The sequence below is a fragment of the Gopherus flavomarginatus genome, chromosome 2 (assembly GCF_025201925.1).
Source record: "Gopherus flavomarginatus isolate rGopFla2 chromosome 2, rGopFla2.mat.asm, whole genome shotgun sequence".
In the NCBI taxonomy this organism is placed as follows: domain Eukaryota; kingdom Metazoa; phylum Chordata; order Testudines; family Testudinidae; genus Gopherus; species Gopherus flavomarginatus.
The window spans coordinates 86,127,407-86,149,222 of NC_066618.1; the positions used below are offsets into that span (position 1 = coordinate 86,127,407).

Consider the following 21,816-nt stretch of genomic DNA (forward strand, 5'->3'; position numbering starts at 1 on the left):
TTTGAAAATTATATAATTAGCTGTGACTGTGCCAAAACAGGGCTTTAGCCTGCAGCTACATTTTAGACCAGTGAATGAATGATCAGTTACTGGCTATGTGATTAGGTGGAAATCTTAATGCTTAACCCAACAGTGAAGTGGTCATATGACTCTGCTCTCAAAAGCTATACCTCAATGGACAAGAACACCACCATTAGGCAGAACCAGTGATGCACCCAAAGGAGTATATGTGGGACCAGTGCTTGAAAATAGCTGGTAGACACCGATACAGGCACCATCTTGTTCTCCAGAATTTCAACTTTCATTTAAAAAAGTTAAGTCTCTAGTTGTTGTGGTTGGGAAGAAGACACTAGGTTCACATTTTTGAGGTAACAAAGGAGAACTTGCAGAGAGCCTGGAATAATAACTCTGAGAGGCATGAGTGGAGACCCACTGCTCTAACGCCCAGTCCTGTGCATCATTTATTAGACTACATGTCCTCTGTAGGAATGTACATGGAAGACAATAGGGGACCCAAAGATGTGTACTTGAGAGGCAAAGCATTGACAGGGTTAAGATGGCCAGTTGATGTTTTGCCCTTATAAATAGGGTTACATAAATCAATGCAGGTGAGAAAGATATTGCAGTTTGGAACTAGGTACTCCCAAAGCTGTAATGTACATGCTTAGGTCAAAAATGGACATGACTTGTGTCTGCATTTCATAGGATACTGCTGAGTATCCATCAAAGGGCTTTCCTTCATGTTTAAATAATGTGATGTAATGTAATGCTGACAGGTGCTTTCCACACCGAAAAAGGATCGGAGCAGAAAGTGTTTGGATTGGATTGTTGCAGAGTGTGTGTCTCCCTTTCCCCCAAGTTCAGACCTTGAAATTGCTGTCTAGCATGCAAATGATGTCAAAGTGAACTAGATACAGCTTCATGGACTGCTCACTTTACTGCGCAGCAGCATGGAGACAAATAATTGGGCACTGAAAGAGAGAAAATAACCTACTGATAATTGGTGTGTTCACAGCACTAGGGCTACAGTGTTTGTGGCAAAAAAAAAAAAAAACCATGGGGAGGAAAAAGAAATGTGCATTACAGGTCATCATGGAAGATGGTTAGTATGAACAACCAACCATTTCAGTTTTGAAATATTGTACCAGTTTTACCAAATATTTGTAAAAATGTGTCTTCGGGCTCCACTTTGTGTGTGTCAATACAGTTGATATTCTATTGTATTGGGAACTTTTATTAATTCACCTGCAAAGAGCTAAGAAATATTAAGGACTTCATAGCATAAAATACAGTAGCATATAATTAAAGAGGGCACTCTGCGGTCCTTAGCCAGTACTTAAGAACTATGGGCGTAAAACAACAAATTCAATTATTCAACATGCTTTGTCTTGCAGTTGGAATGGAGATTGATGGACAAGTGGAAAGTGACTCCGAGAGCGAAGGTAGAGTGGAGAATAATAGTTGCTGTCTTATTTGGAAATACATGATGAGAGATCTTTTTTCTCCAAAGGTTTATTTTGTGATTTGACTTGCTACACAGTGGTAATAGTCTAATGAGGTATGTATGGTTATATTCAGTGTTGTGGTAGCCCTGTTGGTCCCAGGATATTAATGAGACAAGATGGGTGATGTAATATCTTTTAGTGGAGTGAAAGCTTCTCTCTCACCAACAGAAATTGGTCCAATAAAAAGATAACCTCACCCATGTTGCCTTTCTACTATGTATAGTTAGATTTCCTACCTGGGTAATGGACTATGACGATGAGTAGGAGGATGTTGTGCAGGAGAATGCTCCTAAACCTGGCTGTCCCCTTCTCTCCATGTCCCTGAGAAGGGGTGGGACCCAGAGTGAAGCTTTCCTTGGTCTGCCACAGTAAAGCAGGCAGTGCTGTGTTCCATGTGTGGTATGATGCGAGTGAATGTATAGGATAATGCAAACATCTAGAAACTGTCACCTTTCACTGCTTTTTATGTAATTCTTGTCGTTACAGTAAGGGTGAGACTTTGTTACATATACTACACGAGGAGAGAGGTAAAGCCAAGATAGATTTAGGACAGACTAGCAACTCATGGGAAAAATCAGGAAAAGCCATAGACCAGATTTAAAATTTAAAACAATACCCTTACAAATACAGTAAATAAAGAGACATTGCTAAGGGCTAGGATTGCTGGGTTAGTGGATGGTTTATGGTGATAGACAGACCCTCTAGAGCACAGTTCAAATCCACCTTAGGTAAATAGTAACTAAAAATAATCATCTGATGGTCTCTGTGAAATCAAGTGATGGTCTCAGTCTAGTTTCCAGTGGACCAGGGAACCCACTAGAGCTGGTTGATTTTTTTCCATTAGAAGCAAGAAGCCTTTAAAAGAATATTTGGTAGTTTCACAATTTCCTAGTTTTTCCAACTAAACCAAAAATGTCAATATTTTGAACTCTGTTTTTTACCCTTTCTCCCCACTATTTTTTTTATTTTGATGTTTGCATGCGCACCACTGAAAGCAGCAAAACAGGTGATCTGTAGGGTTTTGTTTTACCACTTCGTCTTTTCTTCCTCTCCCTCCTTCCCCTCCCCGCCTCCATTTTCCCTTCTGCCACTCTAACTTTTCAGAATGTTTCCACCTTTGGAGACATTCTAGAGAGGCAGAGTTACAGACTTTTCGTTTTTCTTTTGCCACTGTGTAACATTTCCAAAGTTGGAGACATTTTGAAAATTAGTGGCAGAAAGCAAAAATGAAAGTGAATGAAGCCTTAGGGAGTGTTTGTTTTAATCTTCTTTTTGCCACTGGGAGATAAAAAGGGGCTGGAGGAAGAAAATTAACAACATTTTGGGGAAGATATGTCACAATATTAAAAAAGAAAGAAATATTCCCTTTCAAACGCTGTGAAATGGATAAAAAAAACTTTGAAATTATATTTTTTCTTTTTTGCAAAATAATTTTTTGATCAGCTCTAATATCCACATCACAACTGTCACAAATTAGTGTCTATGTTGACAACATGAACAAGAAAATGAATGTGCATAGAGACTGGTCTACGTTTTCCTCCCTAGATCATTCCCCTCCAGGTAATGATTACAGCTTATTTAAGGCAGAACATGGAGAAACTTCTACTGCCTATATTGAATTTGTTCTGCACTGACATGAGACTTCGGTCTCCACAGCTAAGAATCAAGCCACTTTCATGCGCACTAAATTAACATGCTGTTGTCTAAAGTATAGCCAATTGGCTCACCACACTTGATATTCGATATTAAAAATGTTCTAGAGATCAAATCACCAATCCTAGCCAACTTATTGTCTAGAAACAGAGCAGTACAATACAGAAAAGAAAGAAAGAGTTAATGTTACCAATGGTTCCGAGAAGCAATTCTCACTGCATGCACTCCACCTTACATAGAAATATGCCTTCAAGACCAGTCACATATATTGTGTGAATTATAAAGCACTTTTTAGTTTGTAAACAACCTCACAAGACCAAAATTCACCAATCAGCTTTTACCTTGTTTTTTTGTACCATGATGAACCTGTCTCATTTTCTGTTTTGGAACCCATATTCCAAGGGATAGGGTGATGAAGGCACTCCTTAACTGCACCAGGACATAGAATGAATGTATCTTGAGTTTAATAGCTTTGGCAAATATGAAATATAAGTTCAGCTTTGCAAAGTGTTGTGGGATACTTGGCATGAATGAACAGAATTATTGGAAGAACATGATACAAGTCAGTTAACATAATGGCCCAGCACTCATATTTAACATAACATATACAATATTAGTACCATGCACATAATATCTATTAATGTGTGTGTGGGGAGGGGGGGGGCATCTATAACTTAGGTATTGGCTAACAATGCAATTTTTTAAAGAAAAGTAGAGTAAATTAAACAATTTGCTTTTACAGTTCTGGCATATATTTAAATGTCTATAAGGTGGATAGAAAGCTGGCTAGATTGTCAGGCTCAATGGGTAGTGATCAATGGCTTCATGTCTAGTTGGCAGCTGGTATCAAGAGGAGTGCCCCAAGGGTCAGTCCTGAGGGCGGTTTTGTTCAATATCTTCATTAATAATCTAGAGGATGGTGTGGACTGCACCCTCAGCAAGTTTGCAAATGACACAAAACTGGGAAGAGTGCTAGACACGCTGGAGGGTAGGGACAGGATACAGAGGGACCTAGACAAATTGGAGGATTGGGCCAAAAGAAGTCTCATGAAGTTCAAAAAGGACAAGTGCAGAGTCCTGCACTTAGGACAGAAGAATCCCATGCACTGCTACAGACTAGGGACCCAGTTCTGCAGAACTGCTGCCCAGCCAAAGGACCTAGGGGTTACAGTGGATGAGAAGCTGGATATGAGTCAACAGTGTGCTCTTGTTGCCATGAAGGTGAATAGGTAGGGGCACTGCCAGCAGATCGAGGGATGTGATCATTCCACTCTATTTGACATTGGTTAGGCCTCATCTGGAGTATGGTGTCCAGTTTTGGGCCCTGCACTACAAGAAGGATGTGGAAAAATTGAAGAGAGTCCAGCAGAAGGCAACAAAAATGATTAGGAGGCTGGAGCACATGACTTATGAGGAGAGGCTGAGTGAACTGGGATTGTTTAGTCTGCAGAAGAGAAGAATGAGGCGGGATTTGATAGCTGCTTTCAACTACCTGAAAGGGGATTCCAAAGAGGATGGATCTAGACCATTCTCAGTGGTACCAAATGACAGTGTCATAAACAGATAAGTAAGTTAATAGAACAGAAGTACTTCATCTCTCTTTTGCCTGTAAAGGGTTAAGTTCAGTGAGCCTGGCTGTCACCTGACCAGAGAATCAATCAGGGGACAGGATACTTTCAAATCTTGAAGGAGGGAAGTTTTTGTGTGTGCTGTTAGATTTTGGTTGTTGTTCACTCTGGGGGCTCAGAGGGACCAGATATGCAACCAGGTTTCTCTCCAATCTCTCCGATACAGGCTCTTATAAGTTCAGAATAGTAAGTACTAGGTAGATAAAGCGAGTTAGGCTTATGGTTGTTTTTCTTTATTTGCAAATGTGTATTTGGCTGGGAGGAGTTCAAATGTGTATTTGGCTGAATAAATTGGCTTAAATTGGTATTTTGCTGAAAAGATTTTAATTTGTACTTGTATACTTAGGCTGGGAGGGTATTCCCAGTGTCTACAGCTGAAAGACCCTGTACCTATTCCATTTTAAAATTTACAAAGATAATTTTTACTGTTTTTCCTTCTTTAATTAAAAGCTTTTCTTGTTTAAGAACCCGATTGTTTTTTTTATTCTGGTGAGACCCCAGGGGACTGGGTCTGGATTCACCAGGGAATTGGTGGGGAGAAAGGAGGGAAGGGGGAGAGAGAGGCTAATTTCTCTCTGTGTTAGGATTACTGTCTCTCTCAGGGAGAATCTGGGAGGGGAAGAGAGAAGGAGGGAGGAAGGTGAATTTTCCTCTCTGTTTTAAGATCAAGGAGTTTGAATCACAGTGATCTTCCAGGGTAACCCAGGGAGGGGAAGCCTGGGAGAGGCAACGGTGCAGGAAAGGGTTTACTTTCCTTGTGTTAAGATCCAGAGGGACTGGGTCTTGGGGGTCCCCAGGCAAGGTTTTGGGGGAACCAGAGTGTACCAGGCACTGGAATTCCTGGTTGGTGGCAGCGCTACAGGTTCTAAGCTGGTAATTAAGCTTAGAGGAATTCATGCTGGTACCCCATCTTTTGGACGCTAAGGTTCAGAGTGGGGAATTATACCATGACAGACAGAACAAGGAGTAATGGTCTCAAGTTGCAGTGAGGGAGGTTTGGGTTGGATATTAGGAAAAACTTTTTCACTAGGAGGATGGTAAAGCACTGGAATGGGTTATCTAGGGAGGTGGTGGAATCTCCTTCCTTAGAGGTTTTTAAGGTCAGGCTTGATGAAGCCCTGTCTGGGACCTGGGATGATTTAGTTGGGGATTGGTCCTGCTTTGAGCAGGGGGTTAGACTAGATGACCTCTTGAGGTCCCTTCCAACCCTGATATTCTATGATTCTATGATACTCTGACTAAGGTCAGAAGAGACCATCATGATCATGTAGTCTGACTTCCTGTATGCTGCAGGCCACAGAATCTCTCCCACCCACTCCTGTAATAGTCCCCAACCTCTGGCTGAGTTACTGAAGTCCTCAAATCAAGATTTCAAGACTTCCAGTTACAGAGAATCTACCATTTACACTAGTTTAAACCTGCAAGGGACCTGTGCCCCTTGCTGCGGGGGGGGGGGGGGGAACCAGGGTCTCTGCCAATCTGACCCAGGGAAAAATTCCTTCCTGACCCCCAAATATGGCAATCAGTTAGACCCTGAGCATGTGGGAAAGACCCACCAGCCAGACACCTGGGAAAGAATTATCTGTGGTAACTCAGAGACCGCCCCATCTAGTGCCCCATCTCCAGTGGCTGGAGATATTTGCTGCTAGCAGTCACAGATCAGCTACATGCCATTGTAGGCAGCCTTATCATACCATCCCTTCCCTACGCGTATTAAGCTCTGTCTTGAAGTCAGTTAGTTGTTTTGCCCCCACTGCCCTCCCACTAATTCTGTAAGAACAGGGTCTGGAAATGATTTCTAGCTTTCAGCTCCTAGGATCCATTGATGCACAAACATGAGTTTCATGATCATCAGTGAACACTGTGTGCACATGTCCGATGCTTAAATGCAATTCTCAGCCTGTTTCTTATCCAAAGTCTTTGGAGGTCAACGTTAGCTTGTTCAGACCCCAGTGGTGTTTGGATTAGACATTCTGTCTGTACTTTTTGGATAAAGGGCAAACCTTTATTGCACCAACATAGAATGTTTCCAGAAATACTTGTTTTTATCAATTGCAGGGGCTGAAGAGGGGGGAAAGGCAACCAGAAAGCAGCACTCCAAGGAAGCTATCAAGTCAAGTGGACATGAAAGGAAAAAGAAAAATAAGAATGGGGAAGAAGTTGAACTTGAAATTGAAGCCCCAAGGCAAAAAAGAACTACTAAGAAGAAAAGTCACAAAATGAATGACAGTGATGGGGAAAGTGAAGCAGGGGAAGCAGCAAGCGGGAAGAAAAAGAGAAATAAAAAAGCTTCTAGCAAAGACCAAAAGGAAGCAAAAAATAAAGAAAAGCAAACAAAGAAAGGGAAGGAGCAGGATAAGAAACAGAAGAAAAACCCAGCAGAGAGGTACTCTAACAATCCCCAGCCAGAAACCTACATAGTGGAATCTCATTTTTGTTGAATGTCAGCTTCCTGGGTAGCAGGTTCATGAACCTGTGGCATATTGGTGCAGGTTACTAAAAGAACATATTACAGTCCATTGTTACTTGTAACAAAAATGTAACCCTGAGAAACAATAGAGTTAGTTTTCTGGTTAAAATGCAAGCTAGATTCTTTTCAGAATCTCCTTCTACCCCAAATATGATCATAGATTTAAGTATGTAATGGATTCCTAATGTGCAAGTATTGGAGCTAGAAAGAGTCCTTTTAAGGAAGACAACTGAAAGTAAACCAGAATAGGGCACCTTCTTTTGGCTGAATACATGATAATCCTAAAAGGTTAGAAAGGATCTCTTAGGTTTTCCAGACTATTCCCCTGTTAATTCTCTTTTGTTCTAATCTTTTTCTTCTTCACCCAGACTTTTTATTTGCTGTGTCACCTGGCTATCATATTTCTCACAGTGATCTTATCTGGTTAGCTGTAAGAACCTCAGTGGCTGTCAAACAGGTCACATGATACTTATGAAGATGGTTGAGTCACTTTACAACAATACGAACAAGAAAAGATCCACAAGACTGAATTGGAGTTATGGTTAAATCCCCAGAATGACACCTGTTTCCACTAAGTGTTTGTCAGTGTCAGCTGATGTGAAGTCAACTCATGTGATGCCAGTGAAAAACTTAGGTTAGGTGACAATAAAACAATTCATTTAAGGTCTGATTTTTGCAACACTTCCTTTGAGCAGTGCTTAGGCAAGGAGCGTCAATAGGACAACTCAACATCAAGGCTCCAGAATTGAGCCTTTTATAAGTGAGGGCCAAGATAAGATGTATATGCCAGATTCTCAGCTGGTGTAAATCAGCACAACTCCACTGAAGTGACTGGAGCTATGCTGATACACAGCTGAGGAGCTGGTCTGGGACTGATCTGCGTCTGGTGTTTATATAAAGCACACACATCTCCTCCTAGGCTACCGTTCTGAGAAGACTTGTGTCCTGGGTGAAGGTGACTATTTTTATAATTGAAATGTGGCAGGCAATATCTTTCATCCGGTATTCTGTAACCTGAAGCATTCGCCCAAAATCTTCTCCTTGACTTAAGCATCTTAAAGAAACTGGATCATTTTGACTACTCATCACTGTGTCAATTTAGTTGATAGCACTGTCACATTTGAGCCAGAAAGGTGTACGTTCAAGTTTCCTCCCTTGGTTTGGGTTCATCACATGCAGTGTTGATATTGAAGCACAGCTCTGAGTAGGGAAAATATCATCTGAACTCACTAGTAAATATCAAGATTGAAGTTAAAGATCCTGGAGAATTTTTCAAAGAGACAAATAAATCAGTGTCCTAGGTAGAGTTTTTCCCATGAAAATTTCAGATTTTAAAAAATTTCCCATAATGCATGGGACAAAGTCAAAAATTTCAAATGAACCAAAAATCAAAACCAAATTTGGATCAGATAATTCAAAATCTTTTGTTTTGATCATTTCAAAGTGATTGATTTCAATTTCTAGCTTTCTTTTTAAAAACGTTTATTTAAAAATTTACCATAAATTAACTTAGATTTCAAAATGAAAAGATGTTTTGAACCAAAAAATGGAACTCCTTTTTTGGAAAAAATGTGACATTTCAGCAATTTCAAAATATTTAAAAAATATACATTTTTTTAAAACAGGCAATTTGTCAAAACCAATCCTTTCCTGACAGTTTTGAATAAGCATTTTCTGAAAAATAATTTAAAAAAATGTACATTTCATCAAACAATTCCCAACTAGATCTAGTCCTGATCAACATTCCTCCCCACACCCCCCAACATGTTATGGCATACAAAGTTCTCTCTATTATTGCAGAGAACATAATGACTGCTCCATTTTTTTGTTCAGTTACTGAATACTGCCTATATCTAACTCAGTGATCTGCAGAGTGCTTTATAATCCCTGAAGTATATGAGGTGCTATATACAACTAAATTTTATTACATTGTTTGATTTTTTTTCCCGATTTTACTCTACTGTCGTTCTAGCTCTTCTTCCTCATCCGCTTCCAACTCATCTGATGAAGAGTCTCTGTCAGAGGAAGAACTGACGAGGCTAAAGGAACAGGTAGAGGAAAAGAAAAAACTAATATCTACCATGAGGAACAAACCTTGGCGTATGGTGAAGAAATTAGCATTGCTCAGGTAGCTCAGTGCATTCCCAGCTATTAATAGTTTTCACAATAGGAACCACTGAAGCTAGAGTGTGTGTTTAATAATTGTTGATGCACATAACATTTTAGAATTACAGTTTGCTGCTGCTATCATCATCCCAAGAACCCAGCCTTGGAAAAACAACCAATGGAACTTAGCCAGCATGATTTGGTTTAAATGAGAAGCGCTTAGAGGCAGGACTCTGTTGTCAGTCTCTGTAACTGGAGAACAGATGATGAGCAAAATCTGTTCAACTGATACCTAGGCTGGGATCATTCTGCCCTTTTATTTAAAGGCAGAGAATGACTTTCAGACTCCTTGTTAAAGCTAACTCTGTGCCCTTCTTTGCTTATTCATGCCTACTGTTATATAGCAATCAGAGCAGCTTGTCTCCATCTTACTTTACACTTCCTGGAGCATTACTGCTTGCAGGTGACTTGGAAAAAATACAGTATTGTTTACAGCCAAGATAACATTGCCTACCATCCCACACTGTGAGCAATGCAGATTTCACTCCTCACAATAACCTTGCAAAAAGTGCCATGAACCCACTGTAGGGTGAGAAATAGGTTCACTGTCTTGTGTTTGCCTAGAGGTTATTCACAGCACCAGCCACCCATGTTGCCAAAGTAGGCAGTAGCTGTGGCATCTCCCCTTGTCTGCTTCTTTCTTTCACTCAGAAGAGCCAGTCTGACCCTCAGACACCTGGCCCCTCTCACATCAGCAGCATACAGTTTGATTCCCACAGAGTAGTTATAGCAGCCTTGTCCTTCCCTTTTCCTCTCCTGACCTAGGTTCTTTAGGGGAAGGAGACTTCAGCTCTCTGAAGCGCAGCACTTGCGGGAAAGGTGGGGGTGTTACATATACCCACTCTAATTTACTTAAACTGCTCCATTATCTTGGCTGTGCAAGAATATTTAATGAATACGTTGGAGTACATAATAATACTAGTCTATCCAATGATCTCAGAATGCTTTACAACTAGTTAACTGGGACTTAAGCACAGCTGCTGTAGTGTTGGTAAGTATTAATCCCATTTTACAGATGAGGAAATTAGAGCACAAAGAAAATAAAGTCAACATTTTCAAACATGAGTACCTAAATACAATTCTGGAGCCTCTCTTTAGGCATCCAAGTTTTGAAACATATCTACAAGTGACTGGCCCAAGATTACACATTAAGAAACTCAAGAACAGAACCTAGATCTCCCACCTCCCAGGCATATGCATTAACTACAAGATCATCTTTCCTTCCTTCCTGACAGCTGCACTGTTAAGAAAGTATAGGAGGAAGAATCAGACTTCTCCCATTGATAGGGAAGGAAGACCCAGAATATTAATGCTGTTGGAAAGGGAACTAGTGACCTTAGGTCTATGTATGAGGAAACTCAAATAGGGATATTAAGTTTGGGGGGGTTTGGAACAAAAACATTTCACACCAGAAATGTTTGACAGAGCTAGGAATAGAATCCAGGTCACCTGACTCTCACTGTCCTCCTCCCTTTGATAACAGCACAATTCAAAGAAATTAAAAGGTGACTCTACAACATTCTCTGCACCCAGTGCCATCTTGGGGAAAATCTTTCAATATTTTAATGTAAATACAATCACCTTTGTATTTTTGAATTAGGGAGGCACAAGCTTTTGTAGAGAAGTTTGAAGGAGCACTGGGAAAGGGAAAAGGAAAAAAATTCTATGCATACAAGATGATGATGGTAAAGGTAAGTGCTACCGTAATGACAAAAAGAAGAGTGGATGCTTGGTCACTAATACAGTGTATTTTTGGCTACAAGCAATAAACTCACATTGGGCAAAATAGCCACCATTACAGAAGCTGAGATAACGCTCCCCTGTATGTATTTTAATTCACTGAATGGCTGCATTTTTCATGGTTCCTAACCAAATTCATGTGTATGATGATATGCAGGTTATGAGTCAAATTCTGCCCCAACTTAAACTACATGCAGCCTCCCTACAGTACAGGAGGTTGCAGAGCATGTAAAATCAGGGCAGAATGAGGGTCTCTGGGTGTGGTCTCTGACAGGTTAAAGTATTAATTGCACTAAGGATCGGAGACACAGCCAAATCCAGCCATAGTACCATTCGCTTCAGTGGAATTGCACTAGTTTACAAACTGGACCACTGTATGGGAAAATGACCATGGAGAGTTGTGACTTCTCATTGCAAGACTGAAGTCAGTAATTAAGTTATTGCTTTCATGGAGATTCTACTGATTTGAGATTCTTTTTTTTTTTTAAATTGATCATGTCCTGTTCCCATTGACGTCAGTAACAGTTTAGCCAGTGAGAAAAGAATCAGGTTTGCTATTTTTCAAATGAATCCTCCTTTTAAATAGGAATGGACCCAAACCAAAGCCTCACACACAGATCTTGGTTTGCAGCTTCAACCTCTCTCTCTCTATCAATGGGTTAAATCCCAACACTAACTCTGATCCCACAGAAACCTAAGAAAGTTAGGATTCAGGACCTGAATTTGAACACCTGAGTTTGGAAGCATTTGGATTCAGGGTTTTGATGTGGACCGTTACAGAAGTAAAAGAGGTCAGACCCAGACCCAGACTGAAAACTCCAGAATTTGGTTCAGGCTCACCTCTGGCTTTAAAGTTTGTCACCAATTTTTAATAACTCATCTAAGCACTAACTTTAGGAACTCCTTAGAGAAAGCAATCCCAGATGCCTCTCCATGACCAGCCTAACATTATAGCCCTATTTACAACGCTGTTTTCTTATTTCAGAAATGGGTGAAATTTAAGAGAGACTTTGACAATTTTAAGACACAGTGTATTCCTTGGGAAATGAAGATAAAAGAAGTGGAGAGTAAGTGCAACTTCCATTTAGACTGAGACATGACTAAGATCTGTTGTTGTACTGTTTTGTGTTACTTCAAATAATCTCTTGGTCACAGAGAATCCTACCCCACCCATTGTACTAACCAATGCCTCTTTTTGTTTAAGGTCACTTTGGTTCCTCAGTAGCTTCTTATTTCATATTTCTGCGATGGATGTACGGAGTAAATCTGGTCCTTTTTGGTTTAATATTTGGACTGGTTATAATTCCAGAGGTAAGATCTTAGGCCCCAATCCTGCATTTATGTTCATGCAAATAGTATCTTCTCCACAGTAAATGTCAAAATTAGATTGATGGCATGTTGTTACTTGTAATTTCCAATTGTACTTTGTTACTCCCAGTGTTATTGCATCTGGTAATGTCACATCCAGTCATGTCATCATGCTTATCTTAACTCTTGATCAGTTTCTTATCTTCTGCATCATTCTCATTTTTACATTCATTAGGAGCAAGATACTGCTCAGATAGGCACAGAGACCTTGGGCTGTCTTATTAATAGATCTGTGGATAATGTCACTTCATGATGCTCTGTCTTCCTGGAATGGCAGAATAAACTTCAGTTTTACTTAGCCTTAGTTAAAATATGGTAAGAGATACACCTTATGTGCCTATTTGGATTTATAGTAGCAAGTTAGGCTCCTATTTTTGAACATGTTGGGTTTTGTGACTATGTCCCTAAATCTTTATTTAATCACCAATGGAAGAGATTTTCAAAAGCATCTTAATAGACTTAAGAGCATAATTCCCACTGAAGTCAATGCCCCATAATCACTTAAAGTGCTCTGATGGGGTGCTCCACTCACTGCCAGGATGGTGCCTCCTCCTCGTTATTCTGGGGAACAGCTCATGAGTTCCTCATCTCTTCCCGTGGTTGCATATTGTTTCTCAGTCTCTCTTTTTGGGTCAGCAGCCCCCTCTCTCACTCCACAAGCTGCTGCCTCTTTGTGACTTGACCCTTCAGCCAGGTCACCAAATGTTTCCCCTTCTGGGGTTGGAAAGTCTCTTCCCACAAACAGGCTTAGGCAGCCTTCCCATTCACTGCTTTTTCATGCCACTCCCTCAGTGGCTGGAAGGGGAAACTGGGCCCACCCTCTACTCTGGGTTCTAGCTCAGCGACCCTCTAGCCAGCAGTCAAGGCCTCCTTTCAACCTTATTGCCTTTCCCTGACCCCTCTGCTACCTTCCTGACTCTCCCCACCACCCTGGGTTTGCCAGCCCAAATGTACCTCCCTTCTCCCAGGGAGTGACCGCAGGCTTTCCCAGCCACCCCTTTTTTGCTTCCAATTTCCTGCCTTTATAGTCCCAGCCCAGCTCATTCCTCCTCAGCTGGGCTTCCTCATTCAATCAGGGGATTGCTTAACCACTGGATTCCCCTCAGCTATGACTGTTGGGTTAATTAGCCCCCTTCTCAGTCTGCATTAACCCTTTCAGGGCAAGTGTGGGGTGAATACCCTTTGAAAACTCCCATCCTTAAGCAACTAAATATGGATTTGGAAGTCTAACTTTAGGCTCATATTGCTGAAAATTTTGGGCAGAGTGAAAAACAGAATTCAGGAATTCTATTGGCTTCAAGTATCGGCCATCATATCTCTAAAAAATCCTGGGTGTACATTTCCAAAAGTAATTAAGAAAACCATAGTGACAATACGATACTGTCAAATACATTTCTTAACCCTGACATTCTTGTAAAAATCACAGTAAAGGTAATATACTGGTAATATTTAATTACATGATTGCCTATTAGGGAGTTATAAAAGGTATGTACAAAATACTTAATGATGTGGTTTAAAAGTTCTTACTGGTGCTAATGTTCTTACTGGTGTTAATTTGACATGGCTGCTTGACTAGTAAGTGGTAAGTTTTGCATAGTTTCTCAGGTTCTTCCAAATTAAGAGGATGCATAAAATAAATAAGATTTGCCAAATCCTCTAACAACCAATAATTGTTGGTTTCCAAAATACCCCTGTTTTCCACATCTTAAATCAGCCAGTTGTTTCTTCATGAGAAAGGGTTTTCTTGTTACTCTTTTCCATTGTTATTGGAGGAGGCTTGGCCAAAGAAGAGTATGATGGAAATACTTAGCTATGACCCTTTTAAAAATAGATGTGTGTATTTAGCTATATAATACTATGGCTCAGTTTCTGTGTGCTGTGTCTTTAAGGGCTCTGCTATCCATCAAGACTGCCAGATGTTCTTGTTCAATGCAGATTATTACAGAGGAAAGACAGTGTGTGATCTTCTGATAGAGATTGCACTTATTTCCCCTCCTTTAATTTTGTTGTTTGTTTTATATAAAATAAAAGCCATTCAGTTCGAAAGTATCCTCCGAGCACAGAAAGGCATAACCTTCAGAAGTGAACAATACAAATGTATTTTCTTTCTTTATGAATTGTACATTTCCGTATGATGAAGTAGTTGTGCCTGTTTTGTCTATACGGTATGTATTTTGTTCATGGTGCATTAAACTGTTACAATGTTGTCCTAGCATTCTTTCTCAAATCTGAACCTTAGAGTCCAGGAATGAGATACTAGCATGAATTTCCCTAAGCTTAATTACCATCTTAGATCTGATAGGCTGCCACCACCCAAAAATATAGTGTTTTGGGGCACTCTGACCTCCCCAACCTTCCCTGGGGACCCCAAGAACCCAGATCCCTTGGATTCTTAAAACAAGGAGAAATAAACCATTCCCTCCACCTTTCCCCCTCTCAGAATTTCCCTCTCTGGGCTATCCTGAGAGATACTGATCCAACTTCTTAAATCACCATACAGGGAAGCATCTCCCTTCCCTTCCACAAAAAGGCAAACAGATTCAAGGAAAACAAAGAGAGATTCTATCTCTCCCCCTTCCGTCTCCCCCCCACCCGTCCTGGTGAGTTATCCCAATTCCCTGAAACAAAACAAGGGAAACAGAGAAAAAGACAATCAGGTTCTCTAAGAAGAAATCTTTTAATAAAAGAAAGGAAAAAGTAAAGAATTATCTCTGTAACTTCAAGATGTAAATATTACAGGGTCTTATAGCTTACAGACACCAGAAAGAGACTTTCCCACCAGTACCAATACAAATCAAAATAATCCCAGCAACTACACATATAAAAGTTAACCAGCCAGATCCACAAATGAAAATAGTGTAAAACAATTAAAAAGCCTAAACTGCCTGTTTTACTTACTATATGAAAAGAAACTTAGAGAGCCTGTAGTAATGTCTGGTCTCTCTCAGACCCTCTGAGAGAAGAACAAAGAACAAAGAACTCACACCCAAACTTCCCTCCACCCGAATTTAAAAGTATCTTGTCTTCTGATTGGTCTTCTGGTCAGGTGTCCAGTTTCCTGCTTGTAACCCTTTACAGGTATAAGAGACATTAACCCTTAACACTCTGTTTATGAATTGTACATTTTCGTATGATGAAGTAGTTGTGCCTGTTTTGTCTACACGGTATGTATTTTATTCATGGTGCATTAAACTGTTACAATGTATACAGGGGCTGGGCAATAACCATTTAATTATAAATAGCTTTAAAACTAAGTATACAACTCTTGCAAAACAAATGCATTAGAAGCTATTGATGTGCTCTGTCTGCTTCATGCTGCAAATGTATTCTAAACTATTTATGGGGCATTTAGACTTTGCTGTACACTGGCCATAGCCTACTTATAAATATATTAACTTTTTATGACTCCTTCATAGACAATCCTTAAATTAAAGTGTTGTCAATCAATTTAGATAAATCCTGGTCTTGCTGCAAGTCCTACCCTGCACAATGCTATTGGGACATGCCATGGCATTATTCTGTTCTCATGTCACCTTCCTGATGCCAGCTGCCCTCCTGACCCCTGCCATTTACAACTGCTTAACGTTGAGATTATTTCATAACTCAAGCACTGTATAAATAAATAGCCTATCTGTAAGCATGAATAAATACCCCTCAGCTGATCTTGGCTTCTCTTGAGGGGAGAATACTGCATCAACTGATAAAATGAATCCCTTTGTTGCATTAGAGAGATATAACCCAGAAGTTCAGGGCAAAGGAGCCTTCTATCCAAATAAGTGAAATTTAAATTGAAGTTGTTGCTGTGCAGACATGCTCCTCTCTCTAGCAGCTTCCATTTCCCAGGCAGTATTTAGCCAGACTCTTGAATGTTTTCAGATGGTGCTCTGACATGGAGAGAGAAAAAAATTATTCTAAAAAGTACAATTTATGCTATTGGGAGGATTCTATGAAGCGCTCATCATTAGTCTCAACTCTGACGTCACTGGGAATAGAGTTAGGCCAATGCTGAGCATTTTGAAAATACGACCATAAAAACATCGATATCTTTGCCAGTCCAAGCCCAGCCCCAGCAATGCTCTGCTTCATCCTCCACTAACAAATTGATTTTTGTGCCAGTCCACAACTACATAATAGAACTATTTTATTTTAGATCAGGGCCAACCCTAAACAAACCCTTTTAAAGGGGCACCAAGAGAGAAAAGTTAGATGAAAGGATTTATAGCATCCCCCTGCCCCCAAACATTGCCATTCCTTCCATTCAACCATCAGGATCTAAGGAAGGCAGTTCTGGAATTCTGGAGCACTAAAGACCCAGATCAAGCAGTTTTCCTGATTTACAGCACAGAAGAGAGAGCTGAATTACACCAAATATACCCGAGCAACAAGAAGAAACCATCTATCCTCAGGTTGCACTTTACATCACCAGTTTAGTAACAGATGAAAACAATTTAAAAAAAAAAGGGCAAGAAGTTTAACCATCCCATTCTTAGTTGCTGCATTTCATATTTTGTATGTTCATAAAGCATTAAGCCATTTTCACAGTAGCCCTAAACCAACTCCTGGTTACCAGTGTTCACATATAGAGATGTGCCAACAACATCAGCATCTCTGAACAAAGGAGTATCTGGAATCCTGCACATACTCAGATCAGGTTTTGACTACCCACGAGCATTTGATTACCCATGAGCCATCTGCATGGCAGAAAATGGCTCTTATTGAATGAGTCTAGTTCAGGTTACATAGAAAAACATTTTAGCCGCAGCATCACCACTAGATTACTAAGAGGAAAAGGGAAGACAGAAGGGGAGGGCAAATTCTGCTCTCTCACACACTGAAGTAACTCCATTAAAATAATTGGAATTGCTCTGGACTTATGTCGGTGTAAGCAAGAACAGAAATTGGTCCAGAGAAGACATTAATTGGTTGCAAGTTAATTTAGTTTCCTCCATCCTGTGTTTATTCCTGGAGAATAGACCTTACTTGCTATTGTCTCCAAATCCATCTCACAGCCCTTTTTAAGACTTTCCTCTTTTATTTAGGGGTGGTGGTGATTTGATTTGGGTTTTTTCTTCATTTTTAACAATGTACCCATCACAACTACAATCACAATTTTATGGAGTTTATCAGATATGTTGTATATGAACATCAAAGTAGTAGCAGTAAAAGGTGGTGGTTAAACAATATAGGGCCCAATTCTCATCTCACATGACTTTTTTGCTGGTCTAGTTCTAGGAGTTACTCCTCATTTACACCAGTTTGAGATCACAATCAGGCTCTTAGATGAAATCCTGGCCCCAGTGAAATCAACGGCAAAACTCTCATTGACCTCAGCAGGACTAGGACTTCACTCTTTGTCTCTAGGCATTCTTGTGAAAGTGTTCACCGTCTTCACTCATGTCATTCACAGTTGATTCCAGATCAGGAAGTTTCTACCCTTCCCACAAGAACTAGCAACATCAGGGCCAGTAAAACTTCAACCTACCGCTCGAGAGAGTCTCTCTTTTTACTACTATTTTTTAAATTGTAGTAGAAGTCATTCTAAAATCTCCCAAATTCTCAGAGCAATTTGCAGCAAGTCATTATAACAAGGCAGCAGAAAAAACTCTCTTACCAAGTCAAATCCCAATTCAGCAAAGCACTTAAGCTCAGTTAACTTGACTTAGTGGCACTAGTCACATGCCCAAAGTTAAGCTAATGTTAAACCAATATGGTGAATCAGAGCCATAATCTACAGTATACACACACACACACACACACCATGAAACACCAGAATTTTCTGCACTTTTGATAGTCCTGGGAAGCATTAGGAAGCTTATGGGGATCATTAAATGTGCATGTGCTATTTCAGGTTGAGTTACTACTTGCAATCGGAGTTCTGTAACTTTTTCTAAATAATCCTGTTTGTGAATTTGTTCCACATTTTAAAAACCTCCCTTTTTCCTGTTGTATCTTATTACAAGGAAAATATTTAATTAATGGAGAAATGAAAGGTTATATACACTCTGCTATACTATAAACATGTCTTCATAAACCTCACCTAGATCTTGATGGGAATCCCATATGGAAGTATACCTAGAAAAACTGTACCCAGAGCTGAACAAGCTACCGCTATGGATTTTTCTGTCCTTTGGGATTTTGAGGTATGTATTGTACATTCACTTCCAAAGTAGATAAGATGTGTTAATATGTATGGGAACAAAATTCATCCCTGATATAACTCCATTGAAATTGCTTGGTTTACAGAGATTAATTTGGTACAAGATGTTGACTAAATCATTATTTTATGGTTTACACACACACACACTTACACTTCTCCCCAGACAAGGACATGAAATGACTCCCATTGACATCAATAGGCTTTGGATCAAGCCCCAGAACATTTTGGGTCAAAATCTATTGTGTGCACGCATTTGTTTGCATATGGATTTAGCAGATTTCCATACACAAATGTGTTTGGAATGCACATACTGCACATATATATATGCAATTGTTGGTTCTGCAGGAAAAAGTTGCTGCTTTTTTTATTCAAAAATGGGTGCACGTGCACAATTACAGAGCATGCGACTGTTCAAGTTGTAGATTTAATTCTCGTTTTACAATGAGATAAAACATATATAAATCCACTGAAGTCAACGGAATTACATCAGTCCTTCACTGGGAGAAGTGAAATAAGAATCAGATACCTATTCTCTCCATACCTTCGTGTGTGTGTGTGTGTGTGTGTGTGTGTGTGTGTGTGTGTGTGTGTGTGTGTGTGTGTGTGTGTGTGTGTGTGTGTGTGTGTGTGTGTGTGTTCTTCTATTAGAATTACAACAGGCAGGCCTGGTAGTTTGATTTGCAATAATAATTTTGTAGCGAGGATAACTATCCACTAATAAGTGGAGTGAAAGCAACCATTTCACATATGCCACCGAATAAATCATCAGATAGTAGTGACTTTTAGCACTTCTGACATAGGTTCACACAAGCGACCTAGACTTACTGGCAAGGAAAGATTTTGGAAAAATAAGGACAGCTTAATAATTACATCTCTGCTGCACTGGCTGCAAGTCAATATAGACCAATTATCACATAATCACCATCATCATCATCATCTTACACATGTATAGTAACTTTCATCTTGAAAAAAATTAATAACTTCTGTATTAACAAGAATCATTAGTGCATAGGTTTAGTATTGATTCAGAGGGAAGAGTTCTACTTAGTTACCAGCACCACTTCCTATAACAGCTCAGGTTTTCCCATTGGGGCCAGAATGTCAAACTTATTTGTGCACTGGCTCTAAAACTCAGGTATGTCTAAGCAGAAAGCATCTTCACATAAATGGCAATAAATGGAGAAAGTTAGTCATGAAATGAGGGGCCAGAAGAAGGTTGGTGAGGTGCTTTTGCCACTTATCAGAAGTAAAGTGGCAAGCACTATAGGAGTTTGCTGAATAGACAAAGTGGAGCAAACTAGGAAATGAAATAGCCATTATCCTAAATTTCCAAGTGTGTCTAGTGAAACAATGCCTCTGCTTTTTGGTGCCCAACTTGAGACACCTTGAAGGATTCAGTTTTCAGAAATTGCTGAGCCCCCATTCTCTGAAAATCAGGCCCCTTGAAAGGAGTTTGAAGTTGGGCAGCCAAAAATTGAGGTGCTCAAAAAAAAAATCAGTAGTTCCTCTTGAAAATTTAGGCCAACATGCTTATGTGCCTTTAGGAAACCTTCAAGCTACTAAATCAGTCCTCAGAGAAAACTAGCAGGAGGGTGAATAGGTTCTTTATGTATGATTCATAGATTCTAGGATTGGAAGGCACCTCGAGAGGTCATCGAGTCCAGTCCCCTGCCCTCATGGCAGGACCAAATACTGTCTAGACCATCCCTGATAGACATTTATCTAACCTTGTCATGGTACAATTCCCCACTCTGAACCTTAGCGTCCAGAAGATGGGGTACCAGCATGAATTCCTCTAAGCTCAATTACCAGCTTAGTACCCATAGCGCTGCCACCAACCAGGAATTCCAGTGCCTGGTATACTCTGGTCCCCCCAAAACCTTGCCTGGGGACCCCCAAGACCCAGTCCCTCTGGATCTTAACACAAGGAAAGTAAACCCTTTCCCCCACCGTTGCCTCTCCCAGGCTTCCCCTCCTTGGGTTACCCTGGAAGATCACTGTGATTCAAACTTCTTGAATCACAAAACAGAGAGGACAATTCACCTTCCTCCCTCCTTCTCTTTCCCCCTCCCAGATTCTTCCTGAGAGAGAAAGTAATCCTGACACAGAGAGAAATTAGACTTTCTCCCCACCAATTCCCTGGTGAATCCAGACCCAGTCCCCTGGGGTCTCACCAGAATAAACAAAAAATCAGGTTCTTAAATAAGAAACTTTTAATTAAAGAGAAAAAAACAGTAACAATTATCTTTGTAAATTTAAAATGGAATAGGTACAGGGTCTTTCAGCTATAGACACTGGGAATACTCTCCCAGCCTAAGTATACAAGTACAAATTAAAATCTTTTCAGCAAATACCAATTTGAACTCCTTCCAACCAAATACACATTTGCAAAATAAGAAAACAACCATAAGCCTAACTCGCTTTATCGACCTAGTACTCACTAGTCTGAACTTATAAGAGCCTGTATTGGAGAGATTGGAGAGAAACCTGGTTGCACGTCTGATCCTTCTGAGCCCCCAGAGTGAACAACCACCAAAACTAACAGCACAGCACAAAAACTTCCCTCCCTCAAGATTTGAAAATATCCTGTCCTCTGATTGGTCCTCTGGTCAGGTGACAGCCAGGCTTACTGAACTTGTTAACCCTTTACAGTCAAAGAGATATAAAGTACTTCTGTGCTATTAACTTTTCTTATCTGTTTATGACAAACCTACTCTTAAATAGCTCCAGAGATGGAGATTCCACAACCTCCCTAGGCAGTTTATTCCAATGTTTAAGCACCCTGACGGAACTTTTTCCTAATGTCCAACTTAAACCTCCCTTGCTGCAGTTTAAGCCCATTGCTTCTTGTTCTATCCTTAGACGCTAAGGTGAACAAGTTTTCTCTCTCCTCCTTATGACACCCTTTTAGATACCTGAAAACTGCTATCATGTCCCTTTCAGTCTTCTCTTTTCCAAACTAAACCAATTCTTTCAACCTTCCTTCATAAGTCATGTTCTCTAGACCTTTAATCATTCTTGTTGCTCTTCTCTGGACCCTCTCCAATTTCTCCACATCTTTCTTGAAATGTGGTGCCCAGAACTGGACACAATACTCCAGTAGAGGCCTACCCAGCGCAGAGTAGAGCG

At 40.2% G+C, this 21,816-nt stretch overlaps 1 protein-coding gene across 1 annotated transcript in view; it reads left to right on the forward strand.

Moving 5' to 3' along the window:
- Positions 1-1,056: 1,056 nt before the first annotated feature.
- The window catches only part of TMC2 (transmembrane channel like 2), a 49,867-nt gene continuing 29,107 nt past the window's right edge, over positions 1,057-21,816 (forward strand). Inside the window, exons 1-8 of the mRNA XM_050939717.1 lie at positions 1,057-1,102; positions 1,395-1,442; positions 6,845-7,172; positions 9,229-9,384; positions 11,023-11,113; positions 12,148-12,229; positions 12,367-12,473; positions 18,572-18,670. Coding sequence (XP_050795674.1) covers positions 1,057-1,102; positions 1,395-1,442; positions 6,845-7,172; positions 9,229-9,384; positions 11,023-11,113; positions 12,148-12,229; positions 12,367-12,473; positions 18,572-18,670 — 957 coding nt within the window. The remainder of the gene's footprint in view (positions 1,103-1,394; positions 1,443-6,844; positions 7,173-9,228; positions 9,385-11,022; positions 11,114-12,147; positions 12,230-12,366; positions 12,474-18,571; positions 18,671-21,816) is intronic.